Here is a 22,938-nt window from a genome sequence, read left to right as displayed (position 1 = left end):
ACATCTAATGTTAGGTTTGGTTTTAAAAGTTACGCAAATATTTCGCAAACAACAATAAAATAAAAATTAAACTGGCATTAAAAATGCATCATCTACTATCTATCGTTGGTTGAAAAACATCCGATAGACAGAAGCGCAGAGACAAAATAAGCGATAAAAGAAGTCTATACGTAGAAGAGAAAAAAAAGCAAAGAGAAGGGGCGAGACGACAATAAAGCCAAAGAGGTGGGGAAGAAGGTGAACCGCAGAGCCACCGACAGGTGAAATCAATGTAGGTGCGGCCAGCTGCATGAGGGGGCTGGTCGGGCTCTGGGCAGTCAGTCTTCCACAGAAGGACTGCAGACTCAGGAACAGAGGAGGTCTGTGGAGTCAGAGTGGCCGGGGCTTGGCCGGTGCAGATTGGCTGCCGGCTAATCCTCCAGGGCTTTTTTGTAAAACTAAGAGGTGGGTGGTGCTACAATCTCCTGGACTCTGTAAGGAGCGTGGCCACACAGGAGCGAGCACAGACTCGGCCACTGCTGGTGCAAGCACACTGGCTCTCCCTGCAGCACCGGCATCCTCCCAGAGTGAGATGTTTTTAGAGAGAAGCTGTTTTAAACAATAAAAGGCGATAGGGATTGGTGCATGCGCGATTGCATTTGAGGTAGAAGTGAAGCCCGGCTTCTTGGTAGGAGCATCCCTGTGGTGCAGCAGAGAGGGCCGGTATCCCCCTTGGGTCTCCCCTGCCTGTGCCAGCAATGCAGCGGCCACTGAGCCCCGCGGCCTGGGTGAACTCTGTCCCCTTGCTGCTGGGGCTGCTGCTGTGCGCCGCCTCCGAGGAGTACGACTACTACAGCTGGCAGCTGGACAACTTCCAAAACGGGCGATTCTACAGCAAGCAGAGCCAGTGCGTGGACATCCCCAGCGACCTGCAGCTCTGCCACAACGTGGGCTACAAGAAGATGCGCCTGCCCAACCTGCTGGAGCACGAGAGCCTGCCCGAGGTGAAGCAGCAGGCCGGCAGCTGGGTGCCCCTGCTGGCCAAGCGCTGCCACACGGACACGCAGGTCTTCCTGTGCTCCCTGTTCGCGCCCGTCTGTCTGGAGCGGCCCATCTACCCCTGCCGCTCCCTCTGCGAGGTGGTGAGGGACAGCTGCGCGCCCGTCATGGAGTCCTACGGCTTCCCCTGGCCCGAAATGCTCAGCTGCAGCAAGTTCCCCCTGGACAACGACCTGTGCATCGCGGTGCAGTTCGGCAACAAGCAAGTCACGCCGCCTCCAGGTACAGCCTCACCAAATCACGAGTGGGCATAGATGTATGCTAAGTAATGGCAATGATCGTTTATATGACGCATTTTCGTTGATTCAAAGCCGATTGCAGTGCTTTTGGTGTTGCACAAAATAAGGTACGTTGCATGTTAAAGGGTGTGATACGGTAGCAATGTAGCCTGGGAAGCTGCAGTGAGCGCTCGTAAAATTAACTATGGAGTTTGCAGTCTTTTTCGAAAGAGACAAGGAATGGATGTATCTTTATGGTTTCGTGTGTCGTATTTATTTGTGGATGTACCGGTGGAAATAAGGACACTGTGACCAATGTGGTTTGGACCACTGGTGAACATATGTTCACCGTAGGGAACCAAAACTAAAGGCATTGAGCTCAGTAGCTTTCTCGTGCATAATGGGGCAACCGTAACAGATAATATGTGCCATAGAGACTCGCATATAGGAGGAGGCGCCCCTTCCATGCCTCTTCCTAACTCTGGTGAGGAATGGATCACAAAACCCATTTTGGAGTCTGAAAGGCTTTTCAACTCATAAAATGGGGTTAGTAGACAGAAAAAAAAACATTTCGCGGTTGCAAGCCATGTGAGTTTGCAAATCACAAGATTTGCAATTGCAAACTGGCTGGGTACATGTGCCCCCAGCTTAGCTAATTGGGCCACTGATTCACTTCTAAGCATTCTTGCAAATGCATGGCCTGGCTAGTGAACGGCAGCAGAAAAATGACAAACATTAGCACTTGTAGGTTTATCCTTAAGTTTTGAAGTAATTTCCAACTCTAATGGAATTCTCGAAAAAATGCAGGACTATTGTTGAAAAACTGTGATAGTTGTTGCTCGTCAAGAGCGCTCAAATGCATAAAATGTATGCGTGAAACTATTTCTCCAAGTTGAGAATCCCCCATACAGAATTGTTTTGCAAATGTGCATTTGCGCATTTACATTTGTCTCCAGAGTGAGAATATTTTACCCCCTGTTATCAGCCATATCTGAAATGGTGCTGTCCATAGAAACAAAGCAGCCCTGTCCTATTTCCTACGGACATTTCTGTAGTTCAAAAATGCCCGAAATCTCTGGGAGGAAACTGAAGGGAAGAATATAGAATTGCCGGGAGAATAAAAGCCAAGGGCCTGATTTATACTTTTTTAGCGCCGCATATGCGGCATTTTGTGATGCAAAAGCGGCGCAAACTGACAAAATATAATCAAATTTTGTAAGTTTGAGCTGCTTTGGCTTAAAAAAAATGATGCAAATGCGGTGCTAAAAAAGTATAAATCGGCCCCCAAATTACCAATTCGCTTGAACTTTCTCACTGGAAGCTCACAGTTCCACTCTGTAAAACCTGCTAACTCCATACCCACTCAATTAAAGGAACCTTTGGCAAACTTACTGTGTGCTGATGTGGGGCACTCTTAATGAGGCCCTAGATGTTGGTGGTGCTTAATCTTTGAGTTGCAGGGAGTGTTTGGTTTAGCCGAGACCACTAGTGAGGTGGTGAGTGATTGGGCGAGAGAATGCTAGAGTGAGCTAGGGAGTGAGTTGGTAAGAGTGGTTGAGCGATTTCGTTGGTATGAGTGAGTATATCTACAGTATACATTGGTGAATTAAACACCCATAGACCTTGTGCAAGCAACTCTACACCAAACGGCAACTGTGCCACAATTTTCTTTGTTACTAACAAGACAGGGCACATATATATATAATTTTTGTTTACAGTTTTGAGGTACTTGCAGGTGAAGAGGTTGTGGGAACCGACCACCACTCCCCTCAGCACCATGCTGAAGCTGAAGATAACTGGCATAGCTCTGATCCTTCAAAGCCCTATCATGACCCTGTTGTATGGGCTGCACCAACTCCGAAGGGGTCTGTGCATTTCCTTTTTCTATCTACAGTGCATACTTTAACTCCAAAAATCACCAAATTAGTGTAGGGGCTTCAGGCAGTAAGTAATTGCCTCTCCATGTTTCGGAGTTGTGCTCTCTGCACACGGTCCTTTAATGTGGTAAGTGCATTTCAGCTGTCTTTTGAGTTGTGCAAACATCAGCACACACTTTAGTAAAGGATGGCCTACATGTTTTAGAGAGGAAAGCACCAAAATGCTACAGCAAGAGGTTCCCTTGGGGCACTATCAGCTCAGTTCTTACCTCGATGTGGGCACAGCGCCCTCACACCTGGCACGCAAGGCCAAGACTTAGGAGTGAGTGAGTGAGTGAGTGAGTGAGCAAGTGGGTGACCCAGGTCTGGTTACTTGAGGGACTTATGCATTCACTTCAGTGATCTCTGTTTGAGTCTGTGGTCACAGATTTGAAATCTGGTGAGCTCTCTCAGGCCTTCAACCTTCTGAGGTTGATAAAATTAGTGCCATGGAGTATGATAACAATAAAAATGGGTTGTATGACAATAGTGCCACAAGACCACTTAAGTGTTTCATATGCGCTCTGTTATGTGCCGGTGAATGTGAGTGAGTAGATGAGTGAACAATGGCTTCACTGTGTAGACCAGAGAAGAGGAGCTCGCATATTAATTCTGCTTTAGGACAGCGGTACGAAGCATGCGGTATCATTTGTCCGAATACATTTTGTTCTTTCGCCCGAGTTATTGCAACACTCGACAAATAGGACCACATTTTCCTATAACAGTGTGGTCACTCTGAGCTGTGCTGTAGATATATGTGACTTGTAAGACATATTTTCTAATAGAGGCAGGACAGGCCGCTGTCTTCCCACGAGTTTGATAAAATGAGTATCACACATAGGGGTAATCATAAAAACTGTTCTTTAAGCGCCACGGTACTTTCAGGTCGCGTTGAGCGTGCACGAAGTCAGGTCGTGTTGAGCGAGCACCGAAGCCAGCTCGTTACCATCACGTTATTCAAGCTGTTGGCACCAACCTCCCTAGGGAGGAAGTCTGGGATTTTTTCATCAGCATTGTTCAAGCTATCCGACTGTCGCAGTGTGCTGTCATCTCTAGTTAACACGACTAGTGGACTTGGATCATTTTTCGACCCACAGCGTTACGGTATCAGGCAAAGATGAGTGCTAACAACATTCATCACCACACCATTTTCTGTCTAAGAAGTCACCAACCTGTTTTCTGGCTCCCTTTTTCAGATAAACCTTCTGTAGCCAGTCAGAAAGTAGGAGAAAACTGCATAAGATTTTAGCTATCTGAGCTGGCCAATACAGGCGTTTGAACTGGACATCCCTACTCCCCCTATGATCTTTCAGCTTCCACGGTTCTATTTTATGCGGCCTCCTTGAGGTGGTACCGCTGATAGAGAGCCATTCAGTGGCTTTATGGCCCAAAGAATGATGTCTTGTCCGAGCAAGCTCATAACCAGTGCAGGCTCTAGGGCGATGCGACTGGTGACCTTGCACTGGGTGCCAAGGTCAAGTTGGCTCCTCCTCCATGACAGGCCGAACCCAGATAAGAGCAGTCTGCAGAAGTCTTTGTGTGTGCAGCATTTCCATGGGATTATTAAAATGGCTTGATAACTCTGATGGTTAATGCATTTGAAGGAGACACTTGTCTAGTGACAGTTTTGACTCTTGATGTAAAGGGTTAATATTCCAGCTGTAAAGCACAAGTGTGAAATGCATATCACAAATTAGTATTTATGTCAATAGCTCAATGGGTTATTCCTTTTGTCACAATAACGTATCCATTTGGTAGTTGGAGTTAATTAGTAATAATTCTTCTAATGTATCAAAATGACCTCTGACATGACATCGAAATGCTGCATGCAAATGGAAAGGCATAGGTTTAGAACTGTTTTGTTTTCCCCCTAAATCTTTCATTAATGTTAGATTGCTAAAGAGTTCCTTTGGGCAGCAATACAATTCTATTGATGTGACACTCTGATCATTGTGTTAAAGTTATGGGATGAATTTACTAAAAATTTGTGCCTGGGTGTATCACAAAAGTGTTGTTTTGGGGCTTTCTTTCCAGTGGAAATCCTGCATTGTGTTGAACAGCAGGCCTAAAGTAACAGAAAGTGCCACTATGCACTACTCTACGTCAGGGAGGCATCCCATGGGTTGTACACGAACGTTCCCATGTACTGACCCACAGATTTTGATGCTAATCTTTGTCTACTAATTTTAATGGAAAGACATTGACGTGAAAAATTTCCACCTCCTCAAGGCAAGCATAAATATGCAGTAAAGATTTATTTTCCCCAAACCTCTCCAGCTTTGCATGTGTGATGCACTGTACAACACACATACAAAGTGGTACATTTTGAAACATCTACAAGTCATAGAATCTTGTGCTGGGAGGGGACCCTAAGTTTCGCATCTTGCAAACACTTGTGCATAATAGATTGGCGCAAGGCAGCCTATTGTACGGCAGCCTTGGAGAAGAGAATAACAGCACCATATCTTAGTAGATATGGAGGTGTTGTGCCCTCTCTTTTCATGCAACGCAACACAGTTACTTTCATTACTGCACATCATAAAAATGTAGTTAATCCGCCCCTTTGTTTCTCCTGCCTAAACACTCTTACCGTAGAATGCCTACTAGTGTGGTATGACTCCTCATTTTCTTAAGTAGCATTTCCTATACATTAATTTACACACTTCTGTGGCTTGGAGACTCTTAACGTATAATGCCTACCAGTGTGGTATGACTCATCATTGTCTTAAGTATCACTTCCTATACATTAATTAACACACTTCTGGGGATGGGTGACTCTTAACGTATAATGCCTACCAGTGTGGTGTGACTCCTCATTGTCTTAAGTAACATTTCCTATACATTAATTTACACTCTTCTATGTTTCGGTGTCCCTATATAATATGTTTGTGATGTAAAGAGCTCTGATAGTCTACACTGGAATAAGAAGCACTTAAATATCAATACATGTAAGAGAGGGGCTAAGTAGAGGTGAGGGGCACCATTGGAGGGTGTTAGTGAGAAAAACCGTGGAGAAGGGAGTCATGGGTCGCTAACAAAGAGCGTTGTACCAAGCACAACCAACAATAAAGCTGGCCCTGTTCATAACCGTGCATCCTGCAGCATATGCATATGCTTTACTCTTACGTATTGCACTACGTGTTGTGCATTGAAGACGTATGTTATAATGCGCACGCATATTGCATGTTATAATACAGCTCTTAGCTGTGTAAGCAACCGCAGAGCCAACCATTTACACGGGTGCAGTACAGAGGACACATATGCACACAACCCCAGAGGTGGTTGCACACACATGCTTCTGAAGGAGCTGCTTTTCACAATACGGATGCACTGAGGCTGAACTTGCGGCCTGAAGGTGGCTGCACTCAGAAGGGGCAGAGCATGCCTTTACAGAGTCATAGCTGCCAAGTTTCCCAGGCCCATGCATGATGTGCTGCTTAACTCCACTATTTTTGTGTGAATTATGGGATTTGTAGTTTTTTTTTTTAAATAATGGAATAAACAAACTACAAGTCACAGAGTTCAAAGACAAAACCTGGGCTGGGGCAGCACATCAGTTATGGGCCCGGTAAACCTTGCAGGGCTGCAGACTCGGTGACCCCGATCACACAGACACTTCATATGCTGCAATGACGTGGGAATGAATACATTGAAATTATGTCTGCGAAATTTACAACATTTATCTAAATTTCGCTTTATGCTATTTCAGTTAATTTTTGTCCAAGAGAGACTGATTCACACAGGGGGTGTCCCGCGGAAATACATTTTCTGCTCGTAGCACTCTTGATGATATCTCGAGTTTATTTTTTTATTTATTTACCTGAAGTATGCACTCGTGTGAAAAAGTCACACAAGCTACTCAGCAAACACACTTTACACTATAAGTATCTTTTCATGTCTTTTCCGCAAAATTTCACAAAACTCCAATTTTGCAACGCTCTATATATCAGAAAATTAGGGCTTTGCCTATGTGCTAATCATTGAGAATATGGTGCGAGACTACTTCAATTGTTTAATGTTTGTTTTAGGTTCCATACGTTTGTTAGACGCTTTTTCTGTGTGCAACATTGATCTTAGTAGGTTTTGGATGGCTTTCATTGAAGGCCAAGAATAACAACTTAAATAGTTGTCATCTGGCATGGTAAATATTCACCAGGACCCCTGGCGTTGTCTCACCAGCTACCCTAGTCTCTGGCTGCCTCGTCATGCAGTATTCTGACATATTCCAGTCCTTCATTTTTAAGGCATTTCAAGCAGTTAAGAGATGTAAAAAGAGTTAGCGAACTAAATTTCACTACAAAGAATGACCATGTTACTAAAGCCTTAAAGGAAAAAAAAGCGAAAAAAACATCCCTTGGCCTTCAAACATTTTTCAGACATGAAACATGGCGTTTCTACTGATGGGCTCAGGAGAAACAATTTTGGAAATGCAATATTTTTCCAGCTTATCAGTTTCTGGAGATGATCACATTCTGCTATCAAAAACATGCTTTTAATTTTGGATGAACTGAATTGTTTCCAGCCAAAATACATTTTCAGGAAAATAACTTATGATTTCTAATTTTTAGTAAGTACACGTTTGGTTGTTTAACTATCAGTGTGTTACCGTCATCAAATACTCATTAGTCCTACTGTCATTAATGGGCAGGTTGTGTCATATATGTCCATTTATTACCATTGCATGCCAGATATCCACACCACATATCAACGATTACACGACCAAAATACCCTAGGTGTTCACAATATGACTGGAATTACCACTTGTGTTCCAGGGGCAACGGTATTCCAGAGGTGAATAGCATCATGCCATGTATGCCCATAGGACGAACAGAATTACAAACATTATTCCAGGCCCTTCTTTATGCCAGGTGTTAGGCTTTTCATCCGTGGCGTGGTCTCCCTTAACTTTTTGCCCCTGTTCCCCAGGTTGTTGATGTGTGCTGAACTCTGATTTTGCTGTTTTTGTTACTCTGGGTACTTTACCACTGCTAACCAGTGCCAAAGTGCAAGTGCTCCTTTACAAAATGTGTATGTAATTGGCTTATCCATGATTGGCATATTTGATTTACTAGTAAGTCCCTGGTATAGTGCACTAGAGGTGCCAGGGCCTGTAAACCAAATGCTACTAGTGGGCCTGCAGCACTGGTTGTGCCGCCCACATAAGTAGCTCTGTAATCGTCTCAGACCTGCCACTACAGTGCCTGTGTGTGCAGTTTTAACTGTAAATTCGACTTGGCAAGTGTATCCACTTGCCAGTCCTAAACCTTCCCTTTTCTTACATGTCAGACACCCCTAAGGTAGGCCCTAGATAGCCCCAAGGGCAGGGTGCAGTGAATGGTTAAGGTAGGGCATATAGTAATGTGTTTTATATGTCCTGACAGTGAAATATTACTAAATTCATGTTTCACTGTTGCAAGGCCTGCCCCTCTCATAGGTTAACATGTGGGCTACCTTTAAATCTGATTAAAGTGTAGATTCCCTTTGGGAGCGGATGGACATGTGGAGTTTGGGGTCTCTGAGCTCACATTTTAAAAATACATTTTCTAGTAAAGTTGATTTTGAGATTGTGTGTTTGAAAATGCCACTTTTAGAAAGTGGGCATATTTCTTGCTTATACCATTTCTGTGACTCTGCCTGTTTATGGATTCCCTGTCTGGGTCAGTTTGACAGTTGGGCTTTTTGCACCTCACAATAGACAGTGACACAAAGGGAGCTGGGGTGTAGCCTGCATATCCTGATGAGCCATCTGTGCTAGGAGGGAGAGGAGGAGTGGTCACTCACACCTGAAAGGGCTGTGCCTGCCCTCACACAATACAGTCTCCAACCCCGAGCGAGTGTTTGGGACCTGGCCTGGGCAAGGCAGGATTTCACATTCAAAAGAGACTTTACTTTGAAGAAGGTCTACTTCAAAGGAGAAATTGGGTATAACAAGGGCACCCAAAACCACAGACTTCAGAAACCTTTCTGGAAACAAGAGGAACCTCTGCCTGGAGAAGAGCTGAAGAGCTGCCCTGTCTGTGACTGTGCTTTGTGGAGTTATCCTGCAGTTGCTGCTTCTGCCAGAGTAAGAGGGCAAAGACTGGACTTTGTGTGCCTTCCATCTTGAGAAGAATTCTCCAAAGGCTTGATTTAGAGCTTGCCTCCTGTTGTTTGAAGTCTCAGGGACAGCAAAGACTTCTCTCTGCCAGCATCTGGAGTCTCTGGAGAGACTCCTACTCTGCCCTGTGGTGCCCATCCAGTTCCTGGGACTCTGAAAGGAGAAGCTGGCAGACTAAAGACAAGGAAATCCACGCACAGAGTGCCGTGGGGGGAAAGATTGGCTCGACTCTGATCTGCGGCTGAAGAAACGACGCGCCAAAGGCTCTGCAGCTGAGAATCGATGCTCGCTGGAAACGCGACTGAAGAATTGACGCACAGAGCAGGAGAAACGACGTGCAGCATCGCTGACGGAGGCTGGGAGATCACAACCCAGGGTTTTCGGATCATTCGTGCAGCGGGATTTCCGACACAAGTACCGCTAGGCATGGAAAAACAAAGCAAGGCCTGCCCGGACCCGAGAGTGCTGATGAGATCGATGCATCGCTCTCCTGCGGAGAGAAGAAACCACACGTCCAACCCGGCAAAAGGAGAAATGGCGCAAGGTCCACCTCGTGAGTGGAATCAACGCATCACAAGCCCTTTTTGATGCGCACTCGCCCGTGCGGGGTTATTTTTGACGCACCCATGGTACTTTTTCACGCTAACAGTGTTAGTGTGTGTTTGAAACTACTTAAAGACTCTTTGTGCATTTTTATTGATAACTTGACTTTATATTGTGGATTTTTGTCGTTTTGGTCTTGGTTTGTTTAGATAAATATTTCCTATTTTTCTAAACCTGTGTTGTGTCATTTTGTAGTGTTTTCATTAAGTTACTGTGTGTGTTTTGGTACAAATACTTTACACCTAGCACTTTGAAGTTAAGCCTACTGCTCTGCCAAGCTATAAAGGGGGTAAGCAGGGGTTAGCTGAGGGTGATTCTCTTTTACCCTGACTAGAGTGAGGGTCCTTGCTTGAACAGGGGGTAACCTGACTGTCAACCAAAGACCCCATTTCTAGCACCAGGAGTGAGAACTGTTGTCTAGAACAGTGGTTCCCAACCTGTGGTCCGGGGACCCCTGGGGGTCCGCGAAGCCTCCTAAGGGGGTCCGCGACTGCTTAGAAAATTAAATAATACTAACTGATTAGGTCCACAGCTTTCAGTAATGACTCATTAGGGGGTCCTTGGATTCCAATAAGGATTCAATGGGGGTCCCCGGGTTCCCGTAAAGATAAAGTGGGGGTCCACAGAAGTGAAAAGGTTGGGAACCACTGGTCTAGAAGGTGCCCACACCCCCATAATGTGTAATGAATCGCCACTATTATATTAGGGGCAGCACGTGCTCTTGGTAAGAGCCATCATGCCTTCTATGCCAATAATTGTCATCATACTGTCAATAGTTGAATGATGCCGGTTTATGGTGGCAGTGATGATAGTGAAAGCAGATAGATTTGTAGGGTTCCACACCTGTTTACCAGCTACCCCTGACAAAGGTACCTACAGGCCATCTTGTGGAAATCATGCTTAGTCCCACATCTTTTTCTGCAAAATGTGCTCTTTTTACTGTGCCACATTGGGTAAATTCAGCACTCGTGCTGTTTAAACAGAGTTCTCTTTAAGGAGACTCTATTGTACATGATCGGAGTCGCATGCATTTCAGGATTAAGCTATTCTTATTTTCCTGTTCTTGAAGCAACCACCGTGGTTTATGCTCCTGAAACCTCTTTTTATGTCTGCTTTCTTGGCTCCAGTACATGTTCAGCTATTAAATATGCCCAACAACTGCACCTCAATAAGACAGCTTTGACTGCCTTTGTGGGGATATCTTTCTGCTGCCTGCAACAGACCACTAACCCCTTCGAAATGTGAGCCATGACCTGCCAATACACATTCATCTGATCATTCACGAAGTCACTGAGAATGCTGATGAATATAGCCCTTAGCAGGGATTGGTTAAGAAACTGAATTTTGAAGGTCTTACACAGACCTGCTGGGTTTTGACTTCCTGGCAGGCAGATCCTCTTCAATTTCCCATAAGTGGTAAATATTTACAGAGAGCACTTTGTACTCACTTACATTTTATAAGGAAACGTGTCCCATTAGCTGGTTGAGGTGATGTTGCTAGGAATGGACGTGTTGCTTTTCTGCTCGAGACTAAAGCTTAGGACATAATGGCCCTGACAAAGCTGCTGCTCCCTTCCTTGGAGGATAAGGATCTGGGTGGCCCTGAGCAGAGTTGTCCTGACACCAAACAGACAGAGCCAAGCACTGCTGGCTGAGACGTCTTTGAAGGATAACCCAAGAAGAGAACCTGCCCTACAGCTGAGCTGACCTCGACCAACAACGAAAGCGTAATTCTCACAAGAATTCAGAGGACCAGCCTGAGCTACCAAAGGACCATGGCTGGTAATGAGCCTGCAGTGCCACCATAACTTGCACTTCTTTATGGTGGCACCAACGTTTATTGATGTTCAACTGGGCTTCAAAAGAAGTGGCGAACAGAAATTGTGGCTTGGAGAGATCTCTGGAATCTCTCTTGAACTTCCTGGGGTATCAATCTTTCCTTTTTCATGCTAGTGCACCAAACTAGGTCATGATCCCCTTCTATCACTGTTATTTACGATTGGAATGCAAAGCCCTAATCACATGCATCACCACTTTGTGTCTGACCCGTCTCAACAGGAGCCATTTCGTTTTTAATTACTCTTCTGCATGGCCTGTATTATGTGGGGTTATTCAGGGCTCAATAATTTGCCCATCTCTGTTTACACTGTATCTAAGCCCATTGGTTCAGATAATTTAGTTGCTCAGCTTTTTGTTCCATATATGGGCTGCTAGCTCAGAGCTGGTGTTGAAGGTGGAAACGGACATAGGAACTACAATCTATCATTTCCGGTGTTGCTAACAAGCCACGTGCTGGGCACCTAGATGCGCCATAAACAGCTGGAAGTAGGAGGGGTAAAGACCTGGGCCTATATGTATGGGGAGTTGGCATAGGGCAGCACCACAAGTCTTTTTGCAGTGCTGCCTGCAGGAATGCAGCGTATTTATAAAATACTATGCATTCCTTTCTCCCTGCGCTGGCACACAATTGGCTGCCTAACGCCAACGCAGGCACCTGCATTGCATGTAGGACTGTTTTTGTGCAGGGATGGACACCTTCCGCCACAAAAACAAACCAGAGAGCCGTTTTACTTATTTCTATGTGTGCTGCAGAATGTAGCACATATAAAAAGAGAAAAAACGAGGAAAAATGAAAATATTTTTCCTTGTTAAGCCTGCTCTGAGGAGGCGTAGGGCAATGCAGTGGCTTGCGTTCCTTTATCTTACCCCATATCTATGAGGCCATACACAGCCGCACAAAGTGGCTTTGCGCGCCCTCATAGATATGTTTGAGAGGCTTGCACCACCGAAGTGTCAAAAAAAGTGACACTCTGGCAGCGCAAGCCTCTCCTAAATATGTCCCATAGATTCTGCTCCCATTTTATGAGACACAAAAGTGGTCCGGTCAGTTTTGGCCTAGTACCTTGGGATCTTTCCCAACATAAGTCACGCTAATGGCATACTTGTGACTAAACCCTGATTTCAGTTTTACAGCTAAATATAGCCCCAGAGTCCTGATTTTTCCACTTCAACATTTTGAAGTAAATTAATCTCTGCATTATTAACACTATGACCTACTACATATTGAGACACTGCAGTATTATTTACTTGGCCTTGCTTAAAGCATAAACAAGGTCATTTGCAGCTATTTGAAAATGCTACAGTCCGAGTGTGCTGAAACCCCACCAGTTATTTATGCTTGACTTCGCTGTATTGCTCCAAGTCAGAGAAAAAGGATTAAAAGCAAGGCAGTATTGGCCCTATTCAGAGTGCTCCAGGTATCCTGACGGGCCGGTAACTGGAATTACCAGCCCCATCATTAATATGAGATAAATCCATCTACCCAGAGATTTCATCTCCTGAAATATGCAGACATTTTTGGGTGAAACGCTGAACAAAAACATGCTACTTCATCAAGGAAACACCGATTCCTGCTTGTTATTTCCCAAATGCCATAATCGTCAGCATTCCTCCAAAGTTACGATTGCCAGTGGTATCAGTAAGATCGGGGAGACGAGAGGAAGGATAATGGACCAATACCCACTCAACTTGTAGTCCTGACCTATGTCTTGTACTTGAGGTGAGAGATGAAAGCACCAATGATGTGGAGATGAAATTGCCTCAAGTTGCTGAGATGCAGTGCTTTAAATGGAAAAATAGAAGTGTAGGTACTCTGTAATAGAGTACCTGCTTGTTTCTGAGAAGTGCCGGTACTCTCCAATTAAAAGTATTACGTTTTTCTTGAGATATGCCGGTACTCTCCCTCTCAAAATAAAAAAGTGCCGGTACTCCGTACCGGAGAGTACCGGCCCATTTAAAGCACTGCTTAATCTGTGAGGTTATATGGCGACTGAAATCAACATTTACTTACAGGTTTGTCATTACCATGACTGAAGGAACAGTTTCTTACTCCAGTCTACTGTCCAATTACAGACCTATTTCACACCTGCAATTTCGCATTACATTATTGGTAAAAGTGTCCTGTTAGGAAATCTAAAGTTCTGTGACTAGCAACAAATTGTTATATTCTTCTAAGGTTGGGTTTCTGTGCAGGTTTTACTATGGAACTCACTGCTGTTTCAGTACTTGATGACCTACTGGAAACTGCTGATGTTGGTGTTCCTACTGCATTGCTTCTATTGGATCTAACAGCAGCTTTTAAAACTGCCACTCATGCTGTCTGTTAGGCCTGATGACAGCCATAGGGTGGTCTTCTCTCCCAACTTTTTGCATACCTTCTCCACTTTCCTGACCTCGTTTTTGCTGGCTTTAGGACTCTGTGTACTTTACCACTGCTAACCAGTGCTAAAGTGCTTGTGCCCTCTCTCCTAAATATGGTAACATTGGTTTATCCTCAATTGGCACATTAAATTTACTTGTAAGTTTCAAGTAAAGTACTCATGGCCTATAAATTAAATGCGACTATTGGGTCAGCAAAGCTGATTTTTGCACCCACTTAAGTAGCACTTTAACCATGTCTCAGGCCACTGCAGAGGCTTTTGGTGCAATTTTACATTGCTGTGTCAAACTGGCAAAATAACCCTTTTCCAGGCCCAGTCCTTCCCTTTTTATACATATGTGTCACTCATAAAGTAGGATCTGGACAACCCAGAGAAGAGGAGGGGATGTACTTAGAAGGCAGGGCATGTACCTTTAAGTTTTACATATCCTAGTAGTGAAAAAGTCCTTTTCACTACTGCAAAGTCTATTTCTCCCATAAAATACATTGGTATTACCTTATTACAGCTTATAAATGTAATTCACAATCTGGAAGAGGTCAACTTTCCCAGTTTGATGTTTCTTGAATCACAATTTAAAATCACAATTTATGGTGAATTCGGATTTTATTTTGGAATTCTGAAAATGCCACTTTTAGAAAGTTGATACTTTCTTACATTAGCCATTTGGTACTTGCTGCCTGTCTCTGATCACTTGTCTAGGGTGGGTTGCAACTGGGCTTTGTGTATTCCTCTGGATAGCCACACACAATGGGAGCTTAGGTCTGACTTGATTGGCCATCCGGGAAGGGAGGAGCTGGGCACAGCCTCACTTAAATCTGAATAGGCTGTGTCCTGTACCCACAAAAAGGAATGCATAACCCTGTGTAGTGAGTCTGGAGGTATGGCAGGAGGGATGGGACCTCTGTGCACTTCAAAGGCCTGTCTTTGAAGTCTCCCCCACTTCAAAGGCTCAACTGGGTATAAGTACTTTACCTCTGACACCACCACTTCAGTACACTTCTGGACCTGTGACTACTCTGCCGGGAAAAAGGACTGCTGTGTTGCTGAAGGACTGCCACTCTGCTTGACTGCTGCTTTGCTGGACTCCTTCCTGCCTTGGTGTGCTTCCCTGCTGTTCCACTGCCTGGGTGAGAATAACTGGACCTGCATCATTTGAACCCAAGAGTGACTCCAAGAGCTAGCTGGCTGGCCGCCTGATCTGAAGTCTCAGGGACACAAACGACTTCCAACCAATCTGCTACTGCACCTGGGCTCTGTAATCTGTGAGCCTGCCCTTCCAAGTGGTGCCACCCCAGTCCTAGACTCTTGTAAGTGGGCCTGTATTGTTTGCTCTAGCAAAACCAACGCATCCACTGCTTAACCAATGCATCGCATTAGTTGAACAGCACATCTTTGAGTAGAACCAGCACATCTGCTGCATGAATCGGACCCGATACATCACCTTTCGAATCATCACTGTACAATGCTTTTCTCCAGCACAAAGTTCTCACATCTCCATCGATGGTAGCCTCAACAACAAAACTCTGCATCACAGCTTCCCTCCTCATCAGAGCTGGCGCATTACTTAGACTGTGTAATCCACCCTTGATACCAGTCTACATCTAAAGCACCATTGACAGGATCCTCAATGTCAACGCTACAGGATCTCGTACCACAGCTTCGCTGAATCTTAGAACCGGAGGGTCGCCTCTGCTGTGTGACGCATCTTCGACCCAAATCCACGCAATGCTCCACAACTTCATATAAAGACTCAGCCGGCCTAACTACGTTATTGTAGCTGTCCCACAGTATATCACAGTTGGCCTAAACTTTGACTTTGTTCTGGTCCGGTGCAACCAGATAACCCATTTTAGCGTTTTATGCTTCTTAGTGCTATTTTCACTCAAAAGCTATAAAAATCAATATCTCAAGTTATATTCACTGTGTTTTTGTCATTTTGGGTGTGCTTTAATTATCTAAGCCAGAACTATTTTTCTAACTTGATGTGGTATCTTTTTGTGTGATGTATTCACTGTTTTACTGTTTGAAGTGTTGCACAAATACTTTACACACTGCCTCTAAGTTTAGCCTGACTGCTCTGTGCCAAGCTACTAGAGGGTGAGCAAAGGTTAATTTAGGGTTTGCCTGACACTTATCCTGACTAGGATGGTGGTTGCTGTTTGACTAAGGTTTACACCCCAGTCAAATAAAAACCCCATTTTTAAAAATGTCTTTCTTACTAGGATCTCTGAACTTGGTATAACCAGAAAGGCAATACCCTGAATTACTGTATTTTTTTTAAATTTGTTATTTTCATTTTTTAGCTCCAAGATTATTTCAAGTGGTTTGTACCACTTTTGAGTGCTCGGAAAGATCATGCCCCTGAGGAGTGTCTCAGGTTCCTATTCTATATCCATTGATTTTAAAAAAATCTTTATTTGACTCCACTGGCCCTGTTAATTGAGGCTTCTGGGCTTCATTTCTCTGTATATGCAGATGATACCAAGTTTATTTTTAAACTTGAAAGAGAACTCCAAATGGTGGCAGCTAATTTGCACAACTGCCTTTCTAATGTGTAATGCTTGATGAGCAAAAACCTTCTAAAACTTAATGGGAACCATATTGAGACTCTTTGTTTAGTAAATCTCCAGAATTTCTAAAACATTATATATTGGCCTTCCTCGCTGAGTCCAGCCCCTTGTACGACCCCTCATCCAGTGAATGTGATGAAAAAGTTGAGAGTGAAAATTGGCTCAGTTCTTACTCGAGCAGGCCATGGGTCCAAGACTGTGAAATATTGTCTCTTCCCCTTGCATAACCTAAGGTAGATACTCTACTTCTTCAGCCCTGCAGGAAAAGTCCAAGTTTTGAATGCCTTTATATCCTCATGCCTGGATATTTGAAATGCTATTTATTCAGCTTTACCTTCTTACTTAATTCAAAAATTACAGGCAATCCGGAATGGCCTGTGGCATATGCTTCAGGAATTCTATTCCATCTATTTTTGCCTCTTTACACTGGCTGCTGGTGAAGGAACACATTATTTTTAATTCACTTTGTCTTGTCCATGAAGCAATTTATTCTTCTAATAGCTCACCTCTTCAGCATCATTTTAAGTAGTAATCTGCTTCTTGTGCTTTAGGATCGGAGAACCTTTTATATTCGGGTGACTCAAAAAGCTCAGCTAAAATCCACGGCCAATAGATCCTTTTTGATCACAGCAGCAGCTCTAATTCCCAGGCCTAAAACTGAGATCTGAAGAGCAGTCACGGTTTCAAGTCCCTAGCATAAAAAGATCTCCCTTTGGTTTGGACCTTTTTTGTGCAGTGCTTTACCCTGGAAGCCAATTTCTGCAATTACCTAGAAAAAAAACGGAACCTGTTAAATTATACAAAAGACGTGGTTCTTTCCTAATGTTAACCACTCTTCTTGTGCTACCACGGCTTCTCTCCAGTACCATGAAGCCAACTTGGAATTGCTCTTGCTGTATCATACGGGTACATTACAAATATCTAAGTCCCATTAATATCACTTCTGTCAAACTGACCTGATTGTATTTAACACTCAAGCATTATAATCATCTTGCGGTGTCGAGAATTGTCCACCTAACACAAAATTAGGCTTACCATAATTTCTGGTGTGTGCACACCTATTCAGAGGGTGCCCCCTGGATCCATGGGGGTCTCCTGACATCAAAATCGTTGGCCAATCCACTTGAAATATTATTGTGCCCACTCACTAAAACACCAGTGTCTAACAAATTCATGCTGCCAAGTAGGCCGTGGATGCCTCAGGATTTACCGAAACGACCTCCCTGATTCAGAGTAATGCATTTTATCACATAGCTTCTGCAGAGAATGATGGTACGAAAAACAAGCATTTTCTTTAACACCTCCATTCATCTGAAGTTTAAGATACAAGCAGGTTAATTACTCCCCAATCTGACACTCAAAAACTGCAGTGTAAAACTGCAGCCAGACAGTACAGTGTTTTTCCATAGTTTCGCACATGTAAAAATTGTGGGAATTAGAATAAGCACTGAAGTGCATAATAGGTTTGTAGAGTAGTCTGGCATGCTGTGTTTTTTGTTAGTGCAATCTTGACTTTTTAAGGGTAGCAATTTGAGCAGTTAAGTCTCTTCCCGAGATGTGGTGGTAGGTTTGGAACTGAGATATAGGGGGTTATTACAACTTTGGAGGAGGTGTTAATCCGTCCCAAAAGTGACGGTAAAGTGATGGATATACCACCAGCCGTATTACGAGCTCCATAGGATATAATGGACTCGTAATACGGCTGGTGGTATATCCGTCTCTTTACCGTCACTTTTGGGATGGATAAACACCTCCTCCAAAGTTGTAATAACCCCCATAATGTTATAACTTACACTCACAATAACTTCAGCCAGGCGGGGTCGGCCCCAGGACCAAAACAGAAAAAGAACTGCAAAAAATGCAGCAATCCCACAAGACTCTTGTGTATTTCCCTCCCCAAGCCTGAAAAGGCCCCACTGAGCCCACCTCTGGGGCTGATTCCTTTAAGGGAGGGGGCCATTAATGGCCCTGGGGAGCCCACCTGGGGACCGGCTCAGCAGCTATTGCCCAGGGTGCCCACACCCAGTACATGGCAGTTTCCCTGCCTGCAACTGTGTGGGCACGGAAACTTGTGCTTGCTCTCGCTTGGCGAGAACATTTTTAAATCCCCCGCCAAGCAGGGGCAAGCACTGACTCCACTCGCGGGCTAGCCGGAGCTTCAAGAATGCTCCTGCCTGCTGGGTGCGGACTTTAGATCGTTTTCCTTGCCTACAGCAATGTGGACAGGGAAACCGATCTAAATATTGCTGTTTCGCACAGGGAGCAGCCTTATTAGCTGCTCCCTGTGTGTGGGAGCAGTACCAACTTCCACTAGATGCGGGGAGCCAGCTGGGACCACAAGGGCCTCGAGGGTCTGCCTGCAACCCCAGCGACAGTGTGGTGGGTGGGCACCGGGGCACCCACCTCTAGTTGAGCTGGCCCATTGGGATGGGGTCCCTAGGCCTGAAATTACCCTGGGGAGAGGTGCATGCCCCTCTAACCATTGAATATATTACTAGTCCCTTGATGATAGTCCCTTGAGGATAGGCCCCTGGGGCAAAAATCAGCCAGGAAAGGGGGGCATGTGCCCCCCCTCTTCTGAATGGTGCTGGGCCCCGGAGGATGGAGTTCCTAGCACCAAAATTGGCCTGGGTGGAGGGCCGCATGCCCCCTTGAAAATTGAGCCGGGCCCCAGGGGGTGGGGTTCCTGGGACTGAAATTGGCCATGTGACCCCCACACTATAAAAATTGGACTGGGGGATGGGATCTCTGGGGTTAACCTTGGTCCTGAGAGAAAGACCCCCTCCCCAAACAAGCATCCTGGGTCCTGGGGATGGGGATCCTGGGGCCAAAATTGGCCTGGGGAAGGGGGGGAATGCACCCTCCCTCCCCCAAACAAGCATGCATGGCCACAGTAGTTGGTGATAAAAGTGGCTCTGTGGAATAGGGCACCCAGGCACTAATAAGGTTTGGGGAGGAGGGCCACCCAGCCCCCTCCCCTTTAATTAAATAATAAGTGGCCTAGGGGATAGGGTCATTGGGGCCGATAACAATCCCTTTAAAAAAAATAATAATCTGGGGCCCCTGGGCCAGGTCTTATGGCCAAACCCGCACTTCACACAGCTGAAGGCTGTGCACAGTGTGGGGTTGGCTGTATGGGGGGTGTTGGCTGCAGTCAGGGCCTGCAGCCAACCCCCAGCCTTTGGCCATGCAGGGTGGGGCCGTTGCATTTATGTTTGGTAATTAAGTATTTCTTTAAGTTAAAAAAAAACCTTGATATTCATTGAAAAAAATAAAGGTTAAAAGTAACATTATAGTTAGGTGAAATTATCAGTGACCACATGTTGGACCTGACATGCGAAGGTAGTGGTTACTCCAAAACTTTTAGCTTTTCTCTAGGATGTCTTTGCTTGTTCTCACAAAGGGCCTTCTGGCCCTCAGCACTTTCTCAGTGGAAGTACAATGTAAAAGTGCTGGCGCCATTCTCCCTTCCACCCTGAAATAACACATGCCTGTGTGTGCATACATGCACCTGGGTATTTTCCTTATATAGGTACTAGAGCTGGCATCACTTGGCAGGGCGTCCACATTGACACACTGGTATTCTAATATAGGAACTAAGCCTGATTAGGTAGTAGGCCAGTATTGGCACACTTGCACCTTTGTGATGGTTTTGACGAAAGTTTCCCACATGCCCCAGCAGGAATGGTTGTGCATCAGGGCATCTTCTCCCAGGAAGTGCCAAATACCCATGCATGTCAGTGCAGGGAGGGAATGTACTGTTTACCTCATGTGTACATTCAGTAGCTAGTGTTTAACACAGTTGGGCTCTGTATTGTGACATCTAATGCTAATTGGGGTATGGGACCAGAGTTACATTCTAATCATGCTGTGTTGACAATGTTTGTGTTGAATACAATCTTTTTTACGCATACACTGTGTGTGAAGTCTCATCTGTGCCACACAATGTGGTTGTGGCGGGGAAGTGCGGTGTCTTTGCTTAACACATTGCCTCTGCGATAAGCCTGACTTCTCTGTGCCAAGCTACCGAAGGGTGAGCACAGCTTATACAACAAATGTAATCACCCATCCTTGAAAGGAGTGGTGGGTTCTGCCTAGCTGGGGCCCTGCTTTAGCCAACCAGAATGTGCCGCCACCAACAGAACGTTACCGTTTTGAACTAAATAACACACCACAGAAATTCACCAGTTTTAGTTAGCTGCACTAACTATAGCTTGAGCCTCCAACATGAACTTTGACGTCACATATGACATCAGTCATAAAATGTTCTATGACATCATTTGACATCACTGATGACATCTCAAATGATATCATTGATGACATCACTGACGACATCATCCAAGCTTTGTTTTCTTGCATAGTACTGTATAAGTTACTATAGTTCGTGGCTGTACAATCATAAAAAATCGGCAGCTCACCATCAAGCAAGCAGAGAAGGGGGGGAGGATCGTAGTTCAGAGTATGAATAATTAGAGTGATACAATTTTACAACAGCTATCAGTGGCCCATCATTACAAAAAGTTATCCTCTGATCCTATCAATGAGAAGGCCTTAATTATTAGGAATATCACCATGCAAGATAAAGAAATGGGCTATATCAGTGGTTAGGAGTATAGATTTCTTAACAGTTTTTCTTCTAAGATGCCAGTGATCTATACTTTTCCAAAGATTCATGAAGTTACTTCCCGGGGAAGGCCTATTATTTCAGGGTGTGGCTCCCTACTGGAACCCTTCTTTTTCAATATATTGACTATTTCATGAAACCTTTTGTCTCTCAAACATCTACTTATATCAGAGACTCTACACACTTTATTAACATGATTGAGAACCTCCCATTTGATGACACACAACAAATTTTGGTTACATTAGACATCAAGTCTTAGTATGCCAATAACTCTCAAGAGGAGGCGTTGGGTGTTATCAGAAATATCCTTGACACTCATCCTGCCCCGGTGCCTATACCCACAGAGTTCATTATTGAGTTACTGAGCATTGCAATACAAAAACACTTTTTTAAATTCAGTGGTGATTACTTTCTGCAGTTCATGGGACTTGCCATGGGTGCTTCTTTTGCACCAAGTTTGGCCATACTTTCTATGTATGATTTTGAAAAAATGCTTCTTCTGAATTATGACAGTAGATTTAGTGCCAACATAACAACTTGAAAATGTTACATCCACAATGTCTTTCTAGTATGGTCTGGATCAGCTTCTGAACCTAATTCGTTTCATCAGTTGCTCAATCAAAATCACTCCCATTTTCAGTTCACTTTGTCATCCAGCTTGAAGGAAATAAGTAGATGAGCATAATAAATCTAGGAAACATATCAGTTTCTTGCAAACCTGTTGACAAAAACTCAACTCTGCACTACTCCTGCTTCCATCCACGCAATCTCAGGGACTGCTGCCATTGGGCCATTCCTTTGGATCCATCAGAATAGCTCAAAGAAAGATTACTTCTTTCTTGAGTCAGACACTCCTATCTCTTGTCTATTAGACCAAGGGTGTCCCAAACATCATCTTACTAGGGCAAGTAAAAGAGCTTGGTACATACATCAGTACATTCTACTGTTGCCTCAAAAAAGAGAGCCCCAATCTAGGTTGACGTTCATCAACCAATTCACACCTGTCAGTAACCAGCTAAAAAGTTAGGCCCTCATTACAACCCGCCCCGGTGGCAGTCTTACTGCTGACGGGCCAGTGGTGAAGAACGCTAAGTTACGAGTTCGGAGGTTTGGCCGAAGCCAAACTGCTGATACTCTGCCCGTCCCGCTGCTTTTCTACTGTCTGCCATGCTGGAGGTGAGCACCTCCACCACGGCAGATGCCGTAATATTGCTGGCGGTATTACGACACAGGAGAAGTCAGCATTTTTCTGGCAGTCGCATCACCAGAAAAAGCTGACAGTCTTGCTTCCTGACTACAAGAATAAGCATTCCTGTCGCCAGGATACGTTCTCGCACACACTTCCACACCACATACCTGCATGCATGTACTCACACACTTCTACACACAAACACACACACCCCCACTCACCCACACAAGTGCGACATACACACCCATTCACACTGACATACATACACAAATGCTGCTGACACGCAGGCTTTCACTTCCCTCCTGCGCATACATACATTCACACCCCCTCCCGCCTGCACCACATACACGTATTCACTCACTCTCCCCATCCACTGACGCACCCGCTCTCCCTGTTCACTCCCACAAACACACACCCCCTCCCCATACACTTACACAAACACTCACCCCCCTCCAGTCTACTT

The 22,938-nt window shown here is 44.7% G+C and overlaps 1 protein-coding gene across 1 annotated transcript in view; it reads left to right on the top strand.

Moving 5' to 3' along the window:
• Positions 1-327: 327 nt before the first annotated feature.
• The window catches only part of SFRP5 (secreted frizzled related protein 5), a 135,803-nt gene continuing 113,192 nt past the window's right edge, over positions 328-22,938 (top strand). The window contains exon 1 of the mRNA XM_069239637.1: positions 328-1,260. Within this exon, the coding sequence (XP_069095738.1) occupies positions 738-1,260 (523 nt within the window). The 5' untranslated portion in view covers positions 328-737. The remainder of the gene's footprint in view (positions 1,261-22,938) is intronic.

The sequence above is a fragment of the Pleurodeles waltl genome, chromosome 6 (genome assembly GCF_031143425.1).
Source record: "Pleurodeles waltl isolate 20211129_DDA chromosome 6, aPleWal1.hap1.20221129, whole genome shotgun sequence".
Classification (NCBI taxonomy): domain Eukaryota; kingdom Metazoa; phylum Chordata; class Amphibia; order Caudata; family Salamandridae; genus Pleurodeles; species Pleurodeles waltl.
The sequence above is the reverse complement of the archived record's forward strand: the minus strand, read 5'-3'. Positions and strand labels throughout refer to the sequence as shown.